At 56.7% G+C, this 21,068-nt stretch overlaps 2 protein-coding genes across 3 annotated transcripts in view; one reads left to right on the top strand and one right to left on the bottom strand.

Annotated features, from left to right (window-relative positions):
- RAD51D (RAD51 paralog D) overlaps positions 1-5,853 on the top strand; it is a 22,280-nt gene extending 16,427 nt beyond the window's left edge. The window contains exons 8-11 of the mRNA XM_078873990.1: positions 9-42; positions 843-913; positions 1,124-1,330; positions 3,237-5,853. Of these exons, the coding sequence (XP_078730116.1) occupies positions 9-42; positions 843-913; positions 1,124-1,330; positions 3,237-3,293 (369 nt within the window). The 3' untranslated portion in view covers positions 3,294-5,853. The remainder of the gene's footprint in view (positions 1-8; positions 43-842; positions 914-1,123; positions 1,331-3,236) is intronic.
- The window catches only part of LOC144945389 (septin-4-like), a 32,650-nt gene continuing 14,601 nt past the window's right edge, over positions 3,020-21,068 (bottom strand). The window contains exons 1-11 of one of the 2 annotated variants that reach the window (XM_078873892.1): positions 17,836-17,858; positions 14,568-14,664; positions 13,803-13,889; positions 12,680-12,803; positions 12,120-12,254; positions 10,897-11,014; positions 9,100-9,201; positions 8,011-8,107; positions 7,683-7,839; positions 7,031-7,127; positions 3,020-6,314 (exon numbers count right to left, since the gene is read on the bottom strand). In XM_078873892.1, coding sequence (XP_078730018.1) covers positions 6,240-6,314; positions 7,031-7,127; positions 7,683-7,839; positions 8,011-8,107; positions 9,100-9,201; positions 10,897-11,014; positions 12,120-12,254; positions 12,680-12,803; positions 13,803-13,889; positions 14,568-14,577 — 1,002 coding nt within the window. In that variant the 5' untranslated portion in view covers positions 14,578-14,664; positions 17,836-17,858 and the 3' untranslated portion in view covers positions 3,020-6,239. Of the gene's footprint in view, positions 6,315-7,030; positions 7,128-7,682; positions 7,840-8,010; positions 8,108-9,099; positions 9,202-10,896; positions 11,015-12,119; positions 12,255-12,679; positions 12,804-13,802; positions 13,890-14,567; positions 14,665-17,835; positions 17,859-21,068 lie in introns of those variants that run through there. The other variant, XM_078873891.1, reaches the window with a different exon arrangement.

Raw genomic sequence — 21,068 nt, 5'->3', positions numbered from 1 at the left:
GGACGTGATTTTACGCGGTGCTGACTACGGAGCGCCACGACGGTAAGGACGCACGTGGCTGCCAGTTATGTTTTGCAGATAAATCACTTCTTGGGACGCTTTAGACAAATGACAAAAACATTTTAAACTGTTCTATTCTCTCGGCACCGCGACCGCACACAGCTACTCCCGCTACACCACACCACAGCACCGTATCACTACGCCACACCATTATACCACACCATTACACCACACCGCTACACCATTTATAAATGTAGAGGGAATTATCGAAGATAAATCCACGCGATCACGGGGAGAACGTGCAAAACTCAGACTATATAAGCATTAGGGTCGGGATCAAACTTACGACCTCCTGTATACCAGACCAGGTAGTTAACATCTCATCACCATGGAGACCATAAACGAGCCCCGGGGCAGCTTCACACCAACCCATGCCTGCTGCTTGTGCCTCTGTCCGTGAGACTGCTTCTTCATTTGTCCAGTTGCTCCAGCTGTCTGTGTTTACATAACTTTGCCCATCTGTCTCTCCTTGTCCATTTGTTCTAAATCTGTCTTTGCTCGTCTCTCTGTCCATCCGTGTTTCCTCCGTCGTCCGTCCCCGTCTGTCTGCTCGTGCCTGCCGACGCGTGGTGCCGCGTCCTAACGGTTGAGTTGCACAACGGGCAGCGGTTTCTCTCACCTGGGTACGATTCCCGACCACGGCACATACCACTGTCGTCACAGCGGCACGTGGCGTTTGAACCTTGCCTGGTTCACTTCCTCGGTCATCTCGGGCCCAATGTGATTCCTTCTACCCTTGACCCTGTGGCTCTGCTGCTCTCCCGCCCTAACGCCACCCCCAGGACTGGCGTTGCTGATGCACATCGGCCGTGAGCTGAAGTCGATCGCTAAGGAGCACGCGTTGGCAGTGCTGGTAATGGTCTCACCGCAGTGGCAGGAAGTGCATTCATTCATTCGTTTATTCGAGAATGGACGACTGGTTCAATACGGGCCATCGTGCCGAATGACGCGCGGCAACGCGACGTGAAGACGCGCGTCGGATGAGCCGCGCGGCACAACCACGACGGGCCCCGGGGCGGCGCAACCTCCCCTCTCCTTCCCCACGCCGTCCATCCCCACGCAGGTGACGAACTGGGTTTGGCGCGAGGACGGAAGACGTCCCATGCCGAGCCTGGGCCGGGCCTGGAGCTTCCTGCCCAACGTGCGGGTGCTGCTCGAGAGGGAGGGCGAGCGCCAAGGAGGCGGCGCGAGGGCAGGAGGGGGGGGCGGCCGTGAGGGGGGCGGCGGCACGCTCGTCTGCCGCGCTACGCTGCTCAAGTCTTCGCGGCAGGTGGGCAAACGAGCGGGGCCTGGCGTCTGGCTCGATGTCTTTGCCAGAACGCTGTCAGGGCTGGGCTTGCATGTACGTGCGTGTATGTTGAACTTTGGTGTTGAAACATTTTAACACACCTGTCTTCTTGCCAGGAACGGTAAAGCCTATAAAAGAAAATGTCATTATCTTGACACTGGTCCCATAGATGAAAAGCGTCCCATACATATGTTGAGAGTCACGCGGGGCCACGGATGACGTCACGGATTACGCAAGGGGCTTTCGGAAAGCACTTTCGGGAACGTGGGCAGGGCCGAGCTGGGGGGAGGAGCCACCCAAAGGGTTCTTCAGGGGGACCCCGTGACGGGGGCGTCGTGGGGAGACGGGGTAAGGACCGGCTGGAAGAGGGTCTCTCTCCTCGTCGGGGAGCGGTGTCCGGGTGGAGTCGGGGTGAAGGAGCGAGATAGTGTGCACCTCCACTGGTGGAGGATGCCGAGTGTGAGAGTGTTTTAATAGGCGGCAACAGCCCTTATAGTATTCCTCGTCTCCACGTGGTTGTACTGCACAACACTTACATACAACTCTGTAGAACAGGGGGAGATCACACCAACTCCACTCACACTCTCAGTCACGCACACACTACACAATGGGGAGAACATACAAACTCCAACACAGAAAGGCACGAAGACGGACATCGAACCTTGGGCCTGCTTGTGAGGCGCAAGTGTCACCATTGCAGCACTCTGCTGGAGCAGCATTCCGGACTGTTTGAGGCTGAAATTAATCGCTAATACACACGAGTGTTTCGGCAAACGTATACAAGTGAGATTCATGCATAATGTCATCATTCAACGGGAACAATCTGTGTTCCTATGGCGGGAGCGAGTATACAAAGTGGTGCTCGCTTTAACGACCCTGGAGGGATGATGGGCTGAGTCAATCCCCCCCCCAACCAGCATTTGGACTGCCAACGCCCGATCGCCAAGCCGTCCCCTCTCCCAAAGATGTCACGAAGCTCCTTGTTGGTGGGTGTCGAGCGGAAGCCCGACCCTGGCTCGCCTGCTACAGCACAGTGTGGACTCCACCTGTTGCGTCTAGAAGGGATAGAGGGTTTCCCCCTCGCACGCGTGGGGTTTCCCCAGGTGCTTTGGTTTCTTCCCACATGTCGTGCACGCCGGTTGATTGGCTGGTAACACCTTCATATATAGAGGACCGCAGAGCTTGGCGGGGGAATTTGGTGCCGGCTCGTCTGCGGTTCCTCCTCCCGTCTCTCTTGGAGAGGAGTATTATTATTGTTGTTGCTGCTATTCCATTACTTCGCTTGAATAACTCCTTAAAGATGAAACGTTCCATTTGGCAAGGGTGCGTGTATGCACACGAGACGTCCCATCTGCCCTGTTTGTCCCAGGAGTCCCAGGTCTTGGTGCGGTCTGAGGCCGTTGTTGTGCTGCCTTGCCCCAAGCGCGGCAGGGATGTGTGTATTTGTGTGTCTATGCATTATATATATATTTTAGTGACTAGTTTTCGCTATCTTGCACTCGTATCATGATTTGTATTGTTGATGTAATTCAGTGACCCACCCCCAGTGGACATCGGTGGAAAAGTAGCTTCATAGCTCATTGGTTTCCTCTCCGATAAATACGCATTTTGAAGTGTAACATTTGCATATCATTTGCATAAAGGAAAATAAGTGATTTTTACGCACGCGATTCATTCTGTGTCATGAGCATAAACATTTATTATCAGAGGGATCTATTTGCCCTTACTTATCGGGTATTCAACGCAATGCAGCTTACATTAGAGCAGTACAATATCCGATTTCTAATTGCGAGACTTATTATAATAACTAACAGACACTGAATATTGAAACGAACCGTTTCATTGTGAATCCTTCTCTCACCCCCTCTGCTTGTCTGCTCAACCGCAGGCCACAGGCCAGTCCGTGAGCATCTCCGTGGGAGCCCTCGGAGTACTGGATTCGTGACGTCTTCAAAAACCTAAATCCTCTGCCGCCTCTTAGCGCGGCGCACGTGCGCGGGATCGCAATACAACTACATCTCAAGATTCCACTAATTATATCTGGTGATGTGACGGCTGCTGCTGCTGCGTTGGCAGCGGTGCACAAGCAACAAAATACAACTCCCAACACATTGGTCAATAACAACACTGTGTGGCCTTAACAGAAAACTATAATAGGTGACCTTTCAGGCAATGGGCCTTCTTCAGAGCGGTGGTGGAGCGGTGGTGGATCGCTGGTGGAGCGCTGGTGGAGCGTTTACCATGCTGCTCTACGAACGCGGCGACCCGAGATTCCCACTCAAGTACCAACACCGGTGACGATTATCTGAACCGATCCTGGGCCTTCCCTAGATCGACTCGGCCTCAACTGTGTAACCTGGTGCAGCGTGTAAACATCACCACTGGGGAAACAAAGGCGGCCTGGCGTGGTGTTGACCACCCTCCCCCTCGTGCATCTTCATAGGCGCTCGCTAACAGCACTTGCCCCAAGTCTATTAAGGCTATACGGGGGATCTTTGTCTTGGTGGTGGTAGTGCTGAAGTAGTAACTAATTGACACGTTTTGATTGCGTGACAAACCTTACTAATTGGCCGTGTCAGGTGGTGGTGGGTTAACGACATTTATGCGACCTGCCGTAAAAACCTTTATTGTGGTGGGGGTGGTGATGGTCAAAGGCCAAAACGGGACCTGTGCAGGCTCCCAAGGCTGCCACCCCAACGACCTCATCGCTGACGAGGTGCGGCGATGCCTGGGGCGGACAGGGAATTTGTTTTGTGGTAAAATACGACCGGGAACATCGGCGCAGGGAGCCCACGAGCGCCACAGGCGAGCGCCACAGGGGAGCGCGCACGAAGAGAAGGGACGTTTGAAAAGTCGTGAACGTTTGGGAGTCGCATTCCAGACTTGCAAATCCAGATGGTTGCCGGTGTGTCGGGGGGAGTACCCACACTTTGCCCCACGACAAATTTGGACCCCGACGCCGGCATGCGACGGGCCCACTCTTTTGCGAATGATGTTGCCAGATCTTTAACGTTCTATGCAATTGAAACGGACAGCAAGTGGCAGTGTCATGGTTATTATAGCCGCTTGCTTCTAACAGGAAAGCACCGTCTCGTGTTTAAAGCAGTTTGTGCTGTGTGGTAGCATAGCCACAGATGTTCACATATCTGGATTTTTCAGCCTGTATATAAAGCCGTCCAAACCTCGGTCTCCTGCGAGTCGGATATATGCGAGTTGCACTTGACCACCAAGGGGGGACTATTTGATGATTTCACACGGACTAGGGCCGGACGTAAGCTCCACTGCACGAGTGGCTGAAGCAGCGCTGCGGTTTGTAAATGCAACGTGATTACAAGGGAGGTTTGGGGACTCTAGAAAAGGTTGAATATAGCGCACTTTTAAAGCTCGGAATTCTCTATTTAAGTTGTTTCGGCGCGTGTCGCCACTGGTGACGTGTGTCACGCAGCGCCCATCTCCGTTATACGTTCCATGCCCCAGAAACCTTGGTGGGGAAATTCCACATTCCTCTGGCAGGAACCATGAACTTCACTCATCGACTCCTCGAAGTGTGTTGCCTGTATTCCAGACTGGCTGGCTGGCTGCTGCTGTTGGTGTTGCCAGTTCTTGATGACGATTGGCTCGGCTGTCTGTGCATGGGGAACAAGCGACGCTAGCGGTCATCAGCACACTCGGTGATTTATTGAGAGAAGACGTTTTTTTAAAGCTTTAAGTTGATTGTTGTTTAAGCATGTGAGAACTTAAGCGACCAGGATAAAGTCTGTCAGTAGGGAGCAACGACTCCCAAATTAGTCACTTCTGGCCTCGGTTTTCGAAATTGGCAAATTGAGATCATGCCCTGGTTTCGTGAGTCCTCTCCTGGATACACAAACGTGACCGGACTTGTGGTATCCGAGTTCTGGGAAGCAACCGGACACATCTGTGGTGATGAACTTTGGGGGCAGGCAGGGCCGTCCATCGGGAGGGGTGCGGGGAAAATCACGCCGTGTGAGCCCCCCCCCCCCCCCGACGCCTTCAAAGTAAACTTGGTCTCGAGTTCTCGAGTTCTCACTCTGGTTACACAATCAACTTGCAGAACATGCCGACAATCGTTCATTCTGACGCACTTGCACAGTGACACCCCCGTTATGAGATGACCGTGCGGATGTTCGTGCAGGCTGAGTGCAAAATGTGAAGGCCGTGGCCCAGGACAATGAACGTTTAACCAAAACCCAACTGAATTCGTCTATGAAAGAGACATTGATTGGTGACGCTGCTGCGTTAGCAGTGGTGCAAAAATACAAAAAAACCTCAACACGTTCGTCAATAACACCATGGCCTGGCAATGAAAAAGTCTAATGGGCGACATTTTGGGCAATGGCCCCTCTTCCTGGCTGTGCTTCATTGCTTCATTTGACTCGATGGCGTTTGTCGTTGTGGTGGCCCAGGTCGTCACGCTTGCAAACGAGACTCCTCCATCCTAGTCTCTCGAGTTATTCTAGTTAAAGACAATAAACTTGAACTTTTGACTTTGTAGTATCCCACTGGTTTGAGATTGGAGGGTGACGATTGGGGATGTGTTGTTGCTTTCCTGCAAACATGGACAACTTGAAGATCGTTGGGACCGTGATGAACATCAGTTGCGTGAAATTTGCGATTGGATCTCTTCGGCATTGGGAGAAAACTGGTAAATAAATACGGTGGGGTTCACGGAGTTTGCGATCACGTTTTGGTTTTCAGCGACCGTGGCTTTGGAGGTGTTTGGGAAGATGAAGATTTGGGCTCCACTCGCGCCTGGTCCACGCTTAAGTGAGCAGTTGCAAGCAACTCGGTTGGACAAGTGCAGGGGAGAATCCTCGGGGTGTTTTGATGCAACGAGACGGAATGATCGTGGACCTCGCCTGACACAGCTGGATTATGTTGATGACTGATTCGACTGGGCCTGAACCTTGTTCTGCATGTGAACCAGCATCTCCTGCATGCGGGCGAGCTGTGGACACACGCGCACACAATGAGCCATTGTATAGCCCGAGACTGTGGGGAGCAAGTTCTGTTAGCAAGCACCTATTAAGGCCGGCACGGGCATCGTGGTGGTCAGAACCTCGCCCGGCCAGCGACACCCGTCGCTTATAGATGTTGCATTTGCAGCTATTGGTCGCAGTCTGCACACATGTCTAGACAGTATGTATATGCTGCGTGTGTATGTATATATATAGTCCGTGTGTGTAAATATATGGATGCAGATTTAATTTAAACGCAAAACTTTCTCCAAATGATGAAGAAAAAACATCGCAATGCGAGGAGAACGCGTGCGGGCCGGAGACCACCAACACAAGACGCACGCACCGGGGTTGGTGCTGGTCTCGACAAGGCCGAGAGCGTTGTGCATGCATCGTGGCATGGGGGGTGGGGGTCACGTGTGCATGCATCGTGGCATGGGGGGTGGGGGTCACGTGTGCATGCATCGTGGCATGGGGGGTGGGGGTCATATGACATCCGTGCAACGGGGCACGCTTGCAGCCGTGTGCGCGTCGCTGCCATTGGCGAGCAGCCACCGCTGCACGTGGTGTTATTTAAATACGCGGCTCGCAAATTAAAAGGGGGGGGGGCCTTCAGCAGGGGGGGGGGGGCATCTTAGCCCCCCTGCATCTCCCCCCCCCCTCACTGGGGCGGCCATCGCGCGGCTCCTCCCTGTGCCTCTCTCACCTCCTGCTCCTTGGCGCGGATGAGCGCGTCCGCCCGGCCCGCTAGGCCCGACACGATGGGCGTGGGGAAGTCCACGACGCTCTCGCGGGACAGCTTGCTGCCTCGGGGGGGGGGGGGGTGAGAGGGCGGGGGCGGACATGATAGGCATGGGTACGAACCCGGTGACCCGAGTTCAACTCCCGCTCACGGCCAACACCAGCTACGATTCGGCTTCAAATGAGCACCTGGTGCGGTCTGTGAACATCGCCACTAGGAAGACAAAAGCGGCCGGGCGTGGTGCTGACGACCCACCCCCAATGTGGCCGTGCCGGCCGTCGTCGGTGCTCACTAAGCACTTGCCTCAAAAGTCTATTGAGGCTGTAAGGGGAATCTTTGTCTATATGCATCTACGTGTACCGGCGCGTACGCGTACCCACCTCTGTGTGCGTGTAGGTACCTGCGTATGCGCGCGTGTACCGGTTGTGCGTACCTGTGCGTGCCCGCACATGCGCGTGTGTGCCTGAGCACGTGCGTGCGCGTGTGTGCCCGAGCACGTACCTGCGCGTGCGCGTGTGTACCAGATCGCGTACCTGCGCGTGCGCGTGTGTACCAGAGCGCGTACCTGCGCGTGTGTACTAGAGCGCGTGCGCGTGGCGTGTGCCCGAGCGCGTACCTGCGCGTGCGCGTGGCCACACGCGTCATGTGCTGGATGCAGCGCGCGCGGTGCTCCTCGTAGTGCAGGTCGCGCGTCACGTCCTTCAGGTCCTGCATGTGCGTGCGGATCAGCATCGTGCGCAGCTTCGCCAGGTCGCAGTGCTCGCTGCTGTCCACTGCTCCGCAAGGGGACACGGCAGGGGGGGGGCACAGAGAGGGGAAACACGGGGATAGGCTGCCAAGCCACATCTGTCACACCGCGGCCATCAACCGACAGCCGTCACACCGCGACCCTTGCACCGCGGCCCTCGCACCGCTGGAGATGTGTGGAGCCACGCCGTCCTCACCCTCGGCGATTCCCCATGGGTAGAGGCGGCCGCGCACCCGGCGCCCTGAAGCCTCCACAACCGCGCTGCCACCAATCACTGCGAATGGGATGCTGGCCTAGAGAGCACGGGGACACGCGCAAATACGCACGCACACAGACAAAGGTCTCTCATGTAGCCTTAACAGACTCTGGGGGCAAGTGCTGTTAGCAAGTAGCGCCTATGAAAGCCGGCACGGCACACGAGGGGGTGGGTGGCCAGCACCACGCGTGGCCGCCTTTGTCTCCCTTGTGATGTTTACACACCACACCAGGTCGTCATTTGAGTCGGATCGCCGAGTTCATAGCGCAGTGGAGCTAACCCCCCACCTACACACACAGCCACTCCAGAACAGTCAAGGTTTGTTCCCCAAACCCATTCCCACCATTCTGCCGCATTCTGCTCTCGCGTGCGACAGCAGCAGCGATGTGGTTCAGGAGCTCGATGCCAAAGTCGGAGTCTGCTGCTGCTGCTGTCACGACGAGAGGGCTTCAGCAGAGAGAGTTCGTGCCGCTTTGCGAACCCTACGCAGGCGACTCCGGGCTACGATATTGTTCCCACTGCCGGGTTGCGTTGCACACAGCTCGCAGACGGAGCAATGAGCTCCATTCCTTCGTAGGCATGAGACACGGTGGCAAGATGTTAACTACCTCGCCCAGTATACAGGAGGTTGTGGGTTCGATCCCGACCCTGACGCCTGCTGTATATTTGGAGTTTGCGTGTTCTCCCCGTAGTTGCGTGGATCTCTCTCCGGGTCCTCCACATTTTCCCCTTCACATTTAGAATAAATATCAATATTTAGCTGCTATACATTTCCACGTGATAAGCCACTTCGTTGGGCTATCATTTGTGGCCAGGTCGCTTCTGAACAAGAGCTACATAGCTCAGTGCGCCTTACCTGGTGAAATAAAAATAGTTTATCGTTTAGTTTAGACGGATTTTCGGTGGTGCAAGGCGTTGAGGGATGGCGACTACAACGACGATGACGACGATGACGACGATGACGACGATGACGACGATAACGACGATGACGGCGATGGATGATTGCTCCACCGGCCTCCCGGCACACACCTTCAGCTCCTCGTCCTGCCTCTTGAACTCTTCGTCCTCGTCCGAGTCGCACTCCGGGAACTGGTAGATCTTGATGTCGTTTTCACTCAGCTCCTCTTGCACCTGGGAGAGGGCGAACATCGGCATCGACCAAGGGGCGATCGTACGGCTGCATGATCCGATGGAAGAGTGGGGTCATGGGTGGTGCTGGGGGGGGGGGTGATTAGGGGTGTTAGGGGAGGCTCTCACTCCCACTTCTGTCGTCAAATTTACAGTTGCTGAGGAGAGGCCCAAAGCAGCCAGCAACAAACTGCAAAATTGAAGGTGAAATAACAATAGATACACGTTGACAGGTTTCTTGAGCAAGGTGTGTGTGTATACTATATGTATACCACTGTATATCTATATATATAAAATCGCAAACCTGTCTGTCCGTCTGTCTGTCTGTGTGTGTGTCTGTCTGTCTGTGTGTGTGTCTGTTTGTGTGTTGCCGGACCATACGCAGTTTCATTGGACGGCGGTTGCCCCTGGCAACGGGTAGCGACGCATTTGCTGCGGGGTGGACGCCATTTTTAATTCCCGTTAAAAATATGCGAACGCATTAACACGCGACTCTGAGGTAAATTCATCAAAGTTTCACGTCCTCTTCACTCCCCCCCCACCACAATGTGTGCAATTACTATTATAGGGTCGGTAGATAATAAAATTATAGCGATTAGACAGTATTATTGTAGCGCGGGGGGGGGGGGGGGGTAACGGCCCCTGTACCCAGCCTCAGCCGAGTGGGCAATTTAGGCGAGGCCGGAGGCTCTGCACGGTACTAGGCCTCGACACCCCACCACACTATAGGCCGTACATATTACTGCACAGCGGCCCAGGAGATCGTCGCTGGGGGGGGGGGGGGGGGGCAGGGGTAGCAGCCCATCTGTGTATATATGTAAGGTTATTAAGAAATATATTTTTCACCCGGGCAACGCCGGGTACTTATGCTAGTACTATATGTATAGTACTGTGTTTGTGTATAATTACGTGTCTGAGTGTGTACATGCACATGTGGGGAGCGGTAGTGTAGCAGTGCTGGCCACTCACCCCATCGTGTGCCGTGCCGGCCTTCACAGGTGCTCGCTAACAGCACTTGCCCCTACAGCCCGCCAAGGGTAGATGTCTTATGTACGTAGTCAGGGGTTCGATTCCCGCTCAACGAGTACCCCTAGTCTCAAATGAGTACCCGGTGCCACGTGTAGAAATTGCAGCCGGGCGTGGTGCTGGCCACCCACCCCCCCGTGCGCCATGCTCGGCCTTCATAGGTGCTACTCGGTATCGGCATTTTCCCCAAGCGTCTGTTAGAGGCTACACGGGGATGTTTGTCATTGTGCGAGCGAGCGTGCGAGGCATCACCCTGCGTTTGAGCGTCTCCCTCTCCCGCATGGCGAGCGTGAGGACGAGCGTGAGGACGTGGTGGTGCTGGCGAGCGAGCCATATGGTGGCGGTGCGAGGCATCACCCTGCGTTTGAGCGTCTCCCTCTCCCGCATGGTGAGCGTGAGGACGAGCGTGAGGACGTGGTGGTGCTGGCGAGCGAGCCATATGGTGGCGGTGCGAGGCATCACCCTGCGTTTGAGCGTCTCCCTCTCCCGCATGGTGAGCGTGAGGACGAGCGTGAGGACGTGGTGGTGCTGGCGAGCGAGCCATATGATGGCGGTGCGAGGCATCACCCTGCGTTTGAGCGTCTCCCTCTCCCGCATGGCGAGCGTGAGGACGAGCGTGAGGACGTGGTGGTGCTGGCGAGCGAGCCATATGGTGGCGGTGCGAGGCATCACCCTGCGTTTGAACGTCTCCCTCTCCCGCATGGTGAGCGTGTCGGCCTTGGCGATGACGGGGACGATGTTCACCTTGTTGTGCAGCGCCTTCATGAACTCCACGTCCAGCGGCTTCAGCCTGGGACAGCGCGGCAGCGGTCAAAGCAACGGTGAACGACAGCGGTCAAGGCAACGGTGAACGACAGTGGTCAAGGCAACGGTGAACGACAGCGGTCAAGGCAACGGTGAACGACAGCCACCACGAGCCCCGCGGCCCTGGGCACCGGTCTCATCCCGGCAGTGGAGGTGACAGAAGAAGTGTCGCGTATCCGCCGCAAACACCGCCGCCACGATTACCGTGGGGAGTGCGGGCGCCGTCCCCGTGGGGAGCGCCGTAGGGAGCCGTGCTCACCCATCCCCGTAGGGAGCCGTGCTCACCCGTCCCCGTAGGGAGCCATGCTCACCCGTCCCCGTGGGGAGCCGTGCTCACCCGTCCCCGTGGGGAGCCGTGCTCACCCATCCCCGTAGGGAGCCGTGCTCACCCATCCCCGTGGGGAGCCATGCTCACCCATCCCCGTAGGGAGCCGTGCTCACCCATCCCCGTAGGGAGCCGTGCTCACCCGTCCCCGTAGGGAGCCGTGCTCACCCGTCCCCGTAGGGAGCCGTGCTCACCCGTCCCCATAGGGAGCCGTGCTCACCCATCCCCGTAGGGAGCCGTGCTCACCCGTCCCCGTAGGGAGCCGTGCTCACCCGTCCCCGTGGGGAGCCGTGCTCACCCATCCCCGTGGGGAGCCGTGCTCACCCGTCCCCGTAGGGAGCCGTGCTCACCCATCCCCGTAGGGAGCCATGCTCACCCATCCCCGTGGGGAGCCGTGCTCACCCATCCCCATGGGGAGCCGTGCTCACCCATCCCCGTGGGGAGCCGTGCTCACCCATCCCCATGGGGAGCCGTGCTCACCCATCACCGTGGGGAGCGATGCTCACCCGTCCCCGTAGGGAGCCATGCTCACCCATCCCCGTAGGGAGCCGTGCTCACCCATCCCCGTGGGGAGCCGTGCTCACCCATCCCCATGGGGAGCCATGCTCACCCATCCCCGTAGGGAGCCATGCTCACCCATCCCCATGGGGAGCCGTGCTCACCCATCCCCGTAGGGAGCCATGCTCACCCATCCCCGTGGGGAACCATGCTCACCCATCCCCGTAGGGAGCCGTGCTCACCCGTCCCCGTGAGGAGCCATGCTCACCCGTGCCCGTAGGGCGAGATGAAGTAGAGGCAGCAGTGGACGCGCGTGTCCTGCAGGCTCTTGCGGTCGAGGCCGCTCTCCTCACGGAAGTACGACTCGAACTGCTCCTCCACGTATTCCACCACCGGCTGCCAACTGCTCAAACAAAGACAAAGATCCCCCGTGTGGCCTTCAACAGACCGTTGGGGCAAGTGCTGTTAGCGAGTTTCACCTATGAAGCTTGGCACGGCGCACGAAGGGGTGGGTGACCGGCACCACGCCCGGCCGCCTTTGTCTCCCCCCGTTGCTGATATTTGACACACCGCACCAGGCGCTCAGATTAAGGCCGAGTCCCCGTAGGGGAGGCCCAGGACCAGCTCGGACATTCGTCGCCGATGTTGGCCGTGAGCGGGAATGTATGTTAAACTTCTTTTGCACCGTGCAAAGCCAAACATGCTAACAGGAAGTGCGGGGAAGGACAACAAGACATGCTGTTGGCATGAGTGACGCTACATAAAATGAAAGTGTCATTATTAAGTCCCCTCACCACCACCTCCTCCTCCTTACCACCCCCAACTCACCACTCCGTGTTGTCGATGGCGTCGGCAAACCCGGGGGTGTCGACCAGGGAGAGGCGCAGTCGCACGCCCTTCTCCTCGATCTCCAGGGTGCGCCGCAAGATCTCCACCGTGCGCGAGATCCGCTCTGCGGTGGAGGAGACCTCGCCGTCACGGAGCGCAGTGGCCCAGCGCGGAGGCCCCACGTGGAGGCCCCACGCGGAGGCCCCACACGGAGGCCCCACGCGGAGGCCCCACGCGGAGGCCCCACGCGGAGGCCCCACACGAAGGCCCCACACGGAGGCCCCACACGGAGGCCCCACGCAGAGGCCCCACGCGGAGGCCCCACGCGGAGGCCCCACGCGGCCAACCGCGCTCATCGGAGGTGCGGGTGAGACTCGGACGGTGACAGCAGCAGCAGCACTATCCCAGAAGGGGATTGAATGATCTCCGATTAGTGGACCATACTTCACCACCACGGTCACGCTGTTCCGTGCGGCTTGATGACGGAAGGGTGGTGAGGGAACCGGGACCGACCGGTTCCGATGTCGCCCGCCACTGATGTCAGCCGTGCCTGGGAATCCAACCCAGGTGCGAGTTTCGTGACGGCAGCCCACTAGGTGATCCGTGAGGATCCTCCAACTACAGCGCTCGGTGCGGATCAGAACGCCTCTGCTACTTTGTTCGGCACGATGTCCGACGTTTCCTTCCACGTGCCGTACGGGAGCTTATTTAGGAACTGTTCAGCTCCCGTATTTGTTGTGTGTTCGCATGTGCACGTGTGTGCGTGCGTGTGCACGTGTGTGCGTGCGTGTGCACGTGTGTGCGTGCGTTTACATGTGTAGCGGTTAGCGCACTGCGCTATGAACCCGGCGACAAGTTCGATTCCCGCTCACGGTCAACACCAGTGAGGATTATCTGAAACGGTCCTGGGCCTCCCCTAGGTCGACTCAGCCTCAAACGAGTACCCAGTGAGGCGTGTAAACATCACCACTAGGGAGACGAAGGCGGCCGGTTTTGGTGTTGGCCACCCACCGTGTGTGCCGTGCCGGCCTTCACAGGTACTACTCGCTAACAGCACTTGCCCCAGCAGTCTGTCCGGAGGCTATATGGGGAAGCTTTGTCTGTGTGCGGTGGCGTCTCTTGCCGTCAGCGGGCAGCAGCACGCGCTCGTGGTAGAGGTCGGTGAGGAAGAGGCTGTTGATGAGGGTCGACTTCCCCAAGCCCGACTCGCCTGCGGAGCAGGGGCCAGAAGAGAGGGGGGGAGCAGAGGGGAGCAGAGGGGAGCAGGGGGGAGCAGAGGGGAGCAGGGGCCAGACGAGAGGGAGAAGCAGAGGGGAGCAGAGGGGAGCAGGGGGGAGCAGGGGGGAGCAGGGGGGAGCAGAGGGGAGCAGAGGGGAGCAGGGGCCAGACGAGAGGGAGAAGCAGAGGGGAGCAGAGGGGAGCAAGGGGGAGCAGGGGGGAGCAGAGGGGAGCAGAGGGGAGCAGGGGCCAGACGAGAGGGAGAAGCAGAGGGGAGCAGAGGGGAGCAAGGGGGAGCAGGGGCCAGAAGAGAGGGGGGAGCAGAGGGGAGCAGGGGCCAGAGGAGGAGGGAGGAGCAGAGGGTGGGCATCGATGAGCGGGGGGAGCAGGGGGGAGCAGGGGGGAGCAGGAGTGAATATTGCAAGGCATCAAGTCTGAAACATGCTACAGACGCGCGTTGACTGCTCGTTGACTTCGTTAATTACCTGAAATTGTCGTTTAAATTCGGACAAAACCGAAATGTTGTGAATCCCAAACTCATCCCGAGCCTCAAGTCACTTCCATCGATCCCGACATTCCCGCCCGTCCGTCCGCCCCCCACTCGCCCCCCACTCGCCCCCCACCCAGCGCCCGGAGAGCAGCTGGGAGGAGAAGCAGGAGGACGACCTACCGGCCACCATCAGCGTGAACTCGAAGCCTTTCTTCACGGACTTGCGGTGAACTTGGTTGGGGAGTGTGGCAAAGCCAACATATTCCTTGTCATGATCCTGCGTGTGTGTGTGCACACGTGTGTGTGCACACGTGTGTGTGTACACGTGTGTGTGTGTGTGCACGCGTGTGTCAGACACAGCAGTGAGGCAAGCCGCGTTAAATCAGTCGCATTGTCACGCAGTCAGTTGGCCAGGCAGGGGTTGGCCATTCTGAATCTTCGTGGTTTTGTTGTCACGATTGTTTGAATCCACGCTGCTGTCGTTGTCACGACGCCATCCCAGGGGTCCCGTGATTCCATCCCAGGAGTCAAATATTGTTGGCCACGTTTCGCCGCGTGGTTTGTACTGTTACCGGTTTGGTCCGTTTTGTTTACTTTTTGAGCCTCACTTCTATTCATCATGTCTTTTATTTATATTGCTATCATGATAATTACTTTCAGATAGTTTATTTAAGAACTGTGGGTCTCTGAACGTTGTCCGCTGTCTGCGTCGCGTGGAACACGCGTACACACACACGCGTACACGCGCACACGGAACACGCGCACACGCGTACACGCGTACACGCACACGGAACACGCGTACACACACACGCGTACACGCACCGAGATCTCAATCTTAATTTGAATCAGTCCTCTTAACGAAAGCAGCGGTCATTGCTTAGCGTGTTACACGGGGCGTGCTTAACACTCATCATGCGCGTGTCGCGCGAGGCGAGTCACGTTGTATGTCAATGGGGAGGAGTAATTTGGTAAACGCGGAAAGACGGAGGAGCATGGTGGTGGTGGTGGTGCCAGGAGGACTGGAGTTGTGACTACCCTGCACTAGATGATTATGCAATGTTTACTCCAACTCTTACTACCCATGGGTCTCTCTCTCTCTCTCCGTGCGATGAAGAACTGCCCGAGTCCCGAGGGGCCACTACACTTGGAGCGACGCGGACGTCCGGGATGAACTCCTCATTCGAGACGCAAACACCCCCCGCCTCTTGCCTGTTCCATTCGCCGCTGAAGACAGCGGGGGAAGCGTCGACCAATTCATCGGAACATCGTCAGCAGGCCGATGCGCACGTCTCCTTCGTGAATGCGACAATTAAAGACGCAAACCGAATGGAGTGCGATTGTGGCCACGCAACCCAAACTACGGACCCGTACAATAAACTCATAGACACACAACGGTACAGAGGCTCACAGAGACCCAAAGAGATACATGGATACATAGATATACATAGAAACCCATAGAGATACATAGAGACACATAGATACACCTAGAGACCCATAGAGATACACAGAGATACATAGAGACACATAGAGATACATAGAGACCAATAGAGACACACAGAGACCCATAGAGGTCCATTATGTAGACAAGCCACAGCAGTGCGACTGTGAACATGGCACCCACACGAGTGACCGCCACAGTGACCCCACTGCGCTCTGCGCTCCATCAACGTAGCAGCAGCAGGAGGGGAGGAACAGCGGCAAGAGACGAACTCTCTCCCTGCTCAAGGCCTCTCGTCGTGACAGCAGCAGCAGGAACAGCAGCAGGAGGAGGAGGAACAGCAGCAGGAGACGAACTCTCTCCCTGCTCAAGGCCTCTCGTCGTGACAGCAGCAGCAGATCTCGACATTGGCATCGAACTCCTGAACCACATCGCTGCTGCTGCCATCATGCACAATAAGATAATTGCTCGAATCATCCCCCGTTATTGACATAGACACTTTTAAGGCCACACACAGCGGTGTTATTGACGAATGCGTTGCGTTTGTGTTTCTCTCCAATATTTGAAGGGCAGCCATTGCCCTCGGGCCTCGACTAACGCACGCGGAGGGCGCAGCAGCAGCAGAGCGCGCGACCATCGCCATCGGGAATCGTTGCGGCGACCTTGTTTTGCTTTTCCACTGCAATCGATCTCCCGGTGCGGCCGACTCGGCTCCCCCCCCCCCCCCGTGTCCCCGTGAATGTCGCCCTCCACCCGGGGGCGAGGGGGGTCGGCGGTGCTCATTGGCACGGCTGTCACGCCGGAGGAGGCACGGCACGACGGCCGTGTCGAAGAGGGCATCTACATAAGATTCCAACTCGAGCTAAACTAACACCCAACTTGTGTTCTGCCAGGAGAGGCCCCCACTGAGCCACGGAGCTCTTTATCAGCAGCGACCTGCCCATCCAGACGGTAGCGCAGCGAAGTGGCTTATCATGTGGACAATTATAGCAGCCAAACACTCTGAACGCGTGCTGGTGTTGATTCTAAATGTGGAGGGGAAAACCGGAGGACCTGGAGAAAGATCCACGCCACCACGGGGAGAGAGAGACACGCAAACTCCAAATATACAGGCGTCAGGGTCGGGATTGAACCCACGACCTCCTGCACACCAGGCGAGGTAGTGAGCGCGGTTGGCTACGCACGGTACTAATATTGAGGGTCTTCAAGGGCCCCTGCAGTGCGCCGAGCTCCTCAGCTCGATTGGGAGTGCCTGCCCACAACATCGCGAATCAGTGCGGCTAAATGACCCGAACATACGAAAATATTGACGGTCCTTAATAATCAGATTGTTTTCCTCATCTGAGACGCATTAACAATTGATACCATTGGACGTATACAAACATCCCCCATATTTCCAAAGGCTTTAGGGGCAAGTGATGTTAGCAAGCACTTATTAAGGACGACACAGCACACAAAGCGGTGGTGTGGACAACACCACGCACGGCCGCCTTTGTCTCCCCAGTGCTGAATTTTACACACCGCACCAGGTAGTTATTTCAGGCTGGGTCGACCTAGGGGAGGCCCAGAACTGGTGTAGATATACAGCAGTCGTCACTGCTGTTTTCCGTGGCCAGGATTCGTAGCCAAGTGCACGACCCCACCGGCTGTGACACGAAGACAAAGACTCCCCGTGCAGCCGTTTCACAGATTGTTGCGAAGGTGCTGTTAGCGAATAGCAGCAGCACCTATGCAGGGCGGCACAGCACACGAGGGGGTGGGTGGCCAGCACCACGCCCGGTCACCTTTGTCTCTCTTGTGCTCATATTTACACACCGCACCAGGTACTTATTTGAGGCTGAGTCAACCTAGGGGAGTCCCAGGACCGGTTCAGATAATCGTCACCGGTGTTGGTGGCCATAATCGGGAATTGAACTCGGGTTGCCGGGTTCATAACCCAGTACACGAACTGCTGCTACACGACCGCTCCCCGCGTTCGTCACGCACACAAACACACTGGCAGCCAAATACCTCCAGGGTGTCGTAGGGATCGAACACTGCCCAGGGACTCTTTGGCCGGGAGCTGCCCGGGGGGGCGAGGCCCCCGTCACTGGGGCTCAGCAGATCGACGTCTTCCGCACTCCGCGCCGCGGCCGCGTGCCGTGCTGCCCTCAGAGTCGCCCCCGCGCCATCTCCACTGTCGTCGTCGTCTCTCACGCGATTGGTCGCCTTGGAGGTCGCACGGCCTGTGACGTCACAAGGGCCCGTGATGCCCACCACTGCCGGGTCACTGTGGGCCTCCTCCTCTTCTTCCTCTTCACGCTTCTCTTGCTCCTCTTCTCCCTTAACCGGGGGAGTTGCCTGTGGCCCCTCGATGCATCGTGGGGATCGGGTTTACGGTTGCAGGAGGATCACGACAAGGATTGACCACGTGTTTGTTATATCCGCATGCGTCCGGGAAACATGACATTTGTCATTGGTAGGAAAATCACACGAGGGCAGGTGGGTGGGGAGGTAGGGGAAAACGTCCACGTGAGAGGCAGCACTCCACATGCATCGTGGGGAGTGTGGGACAGGCGTGGGAAGTGTGGGACAGGCGTGGGGAGTGTGAGACAGGCGTGGGAGAAAGATGAAACAGAACGTTAGCACAGGGGGACAAGGCAGAATGTTGTGTTTGTATGGAGAGGAGCCACTGTGGACGTGGAGAAGTTGTCGGGATATTTGGAAGCCACTGGAGCTGTGCACTTTTAATCAAAATTGAAAACTAATTTCATATTCTTTGGTTCTTTCGGTAAAGTCACGTACATAGAAAAATACAACAATAATAAATAAATTAAATAAAAATTATAAAAACCACGTTTCCATCGCAACACAAGCAGTCGTCATCAGGAAAAGGGGGTTAACCTGATAACGATCGCTTGTGTTTTATTTTCTTTTTTTGTATTATTATATTTTTCTATCTACGTGGCTTTACCGAAAGAACCAAAGAATATGAATTCCCGCAGTCACGAAAGTTTTAAGTCAAAATGAAATCAAATTTATTTAGAACTGCTCTTGGTGTTCAGTCTGTTGACCTGCACGGCGTGAGAAGGCACTCCTCGTTCAGCAGTGGATCGACATGAGGGCTGCACGTGCACAAGAAACACGAAACTAAAAACCATTTTTATTTTAGCAGCTAAGGCCCACTGAGCTGCGTGGCTCCTCTTTTTCAGAATCTCAACGAAGCGGCGGCTTCCGGAGGACCCAGAGAGAGATCCACGCGATCATGGCGAGGGTCGGGATCGAACCCACGGCTTCCTGTACACCAGGCGAGGTCGTTAACATCTTGCCACCGTGGTGCCCCACAGATACCGTTTCGGTGTCCCCGACGCGCCCACTGTGACCACCCCTCTCCCCCAGAGCCACCGAGTCCCGAGGGGCCCCCACCGGGGGAGTAACGACGCACGCTGGCCCGCGCCGCGCTGCGCCGGGTCGCGCCGCGCCGGGTCACACCGCGCCGTGCCGTGCCGGCCCGCGCCGCGCCGGGTCGCACCTGCCGAGCGGGCGGGACGCGGGGCAGCGGCCGGCGGAACCCGCGAACCGTGGAGTAGAGGGCGTCCCCTGCCTCGTCGCCCTCCACTCCGCACCCGGAGTCTGCCCCGATGGGACGGAACCGCCTGCCCAGGGGCAGCACCTTCGGGGGCAGGGCCGGGGCTGGGGGTACGGTCTGGGTGGGTTTGGGGGGCAAAGTCTGGGTGGGTTTGGGGGGCAGGGTGTGGGTGGGTTTGGGGGGCAGAGTCTGGGTGGGTTTGGGGGGCAAAGTCTGGGTGGGTTTGGGGGGCAGGGTGTGGGTGGGTTTTGGGGGCAGGGTGTGGGTGGGTTTGGGGGGCAGGGTCAGGGTGGGTTTGGGGGGCAGAGTCTGGGTGGGTTTGGGGGGCAGGGTCAGGGGTGGTGTCGGGACTTTGAGTGCTGGGGAGACGAGGCGAGCTCGGGTCGAGGAATCTCGAACGAGGAGTTCCTCCTCTCCTGTGTTCTATAGGAGTGTCAGTGTTTGTTAGTGAATGTGTGTGAGCATGCGTGAGTGTGTGTACATTTTCATACACAAGGACATGTGTACACACATTCACAAGTGCACGTGTGAACACTTGTACAAGTAGGCTGGTGTGTAAACACACGCGCACCAGCATTACACACGCAGCTAAAGCGCAAGTATCACCAGTGAACATTTAAATAAGGTGGATTCCAAAGCTCCAGTGTATATGTATGTATGTAATTTGCACTGCAATATACACATATGTAGACACCAAGTAGGTGCACACACACATATAAACAATCTAAAACATAAACAATTGGATGTGTGTGTAATGTATGCACATATGCACACTTAGACACGTCACATCGTTTAACATGTGTAGTGACATGGAATGGGTCACTATGGCGCGTAGCGCTGGCTGCTGGCAGAGAAGGGGATCTCTGCTGTTGGAGCAGCCCCGTCTGCCGCTGGGTCACGCGACGAGCCGGAGAGAGGCAAGTGGGACAAAGGTGACAGAAGGGACACGTGGGCTGGAGCCGGGAACCTTCTGGTCGGTCCTGGAAGGGGGCGTGGCCGAAGGGGGCGTGGTCGAAGGGGCGGGGCCGAGGGGGCGGGGCGAGGCCGCGCTGCACGAGGCTCCGTCTTCACCTCCTCGGGGTCGCTGCTCAGGCAGCCTGTTAACCGTCCTGACCAGAGTAGTTACTCCCTGTGCCGGTGAAAGCTAGAATACAGAGGGTGCATCCTACTCTTGGTGTCTCTGAGTGACTCACTACACATACAACGTGTGCCCTTATACAAATATACATGATACACACACATGTACAACTATATATGGAACATGATTGCTTTAAAGCCTTAAATATATGGCAGGAGAGCAACAGCGGTGATGGAGACAAGAGAGGGAGGATGGGCAGGGAGGCTCGGCACGATGTGTTGGAGTTGTGGTCAAGGCCAGGTGAACACCGCTACGTCACACGCCGCGCACACACGCGTGGCAGGGCGTGAAGGGAGACACGTGGCTGTCAGATTGTGCACATGCATGTCATTCTATATTTAACAAAATAAGTTTTGCTGGCTGGCTGGTGCAGGTGGTAACGTCACCGTACATATTTGCGTGATAATGCTCATATGGTAATGATCATGATCATAATAATATGATTATTACGTCTCTGAAGCTGCACACGAGACACACATCGTCGCGATGTCAGCTTAAAGAGGCCGACGAGACCCGGGCTGCTGGAGGCTCGAATGG

This window comes from Lampetra fluviatilis, chromosome 37, assembly GCF_964198595.1.
Source record: "Lampetra fluviatilis chromosome 37, kcLamFluv1.1, whole genome shotgun sequence".
In the NCBI taxonomy this organism is placed as follows: domain Eukaryota; kingdom Metazoa; phylum Chordata; class Hyperoartia; order Petromyzontiformes; family Petromyzontidae; genus Lampetra; species Lampetra fluviatilis.
Note: the sequence above shows the minus strand (reverse complement) of the source record. Positions and strands in the feature narration are given on the sequence as shown.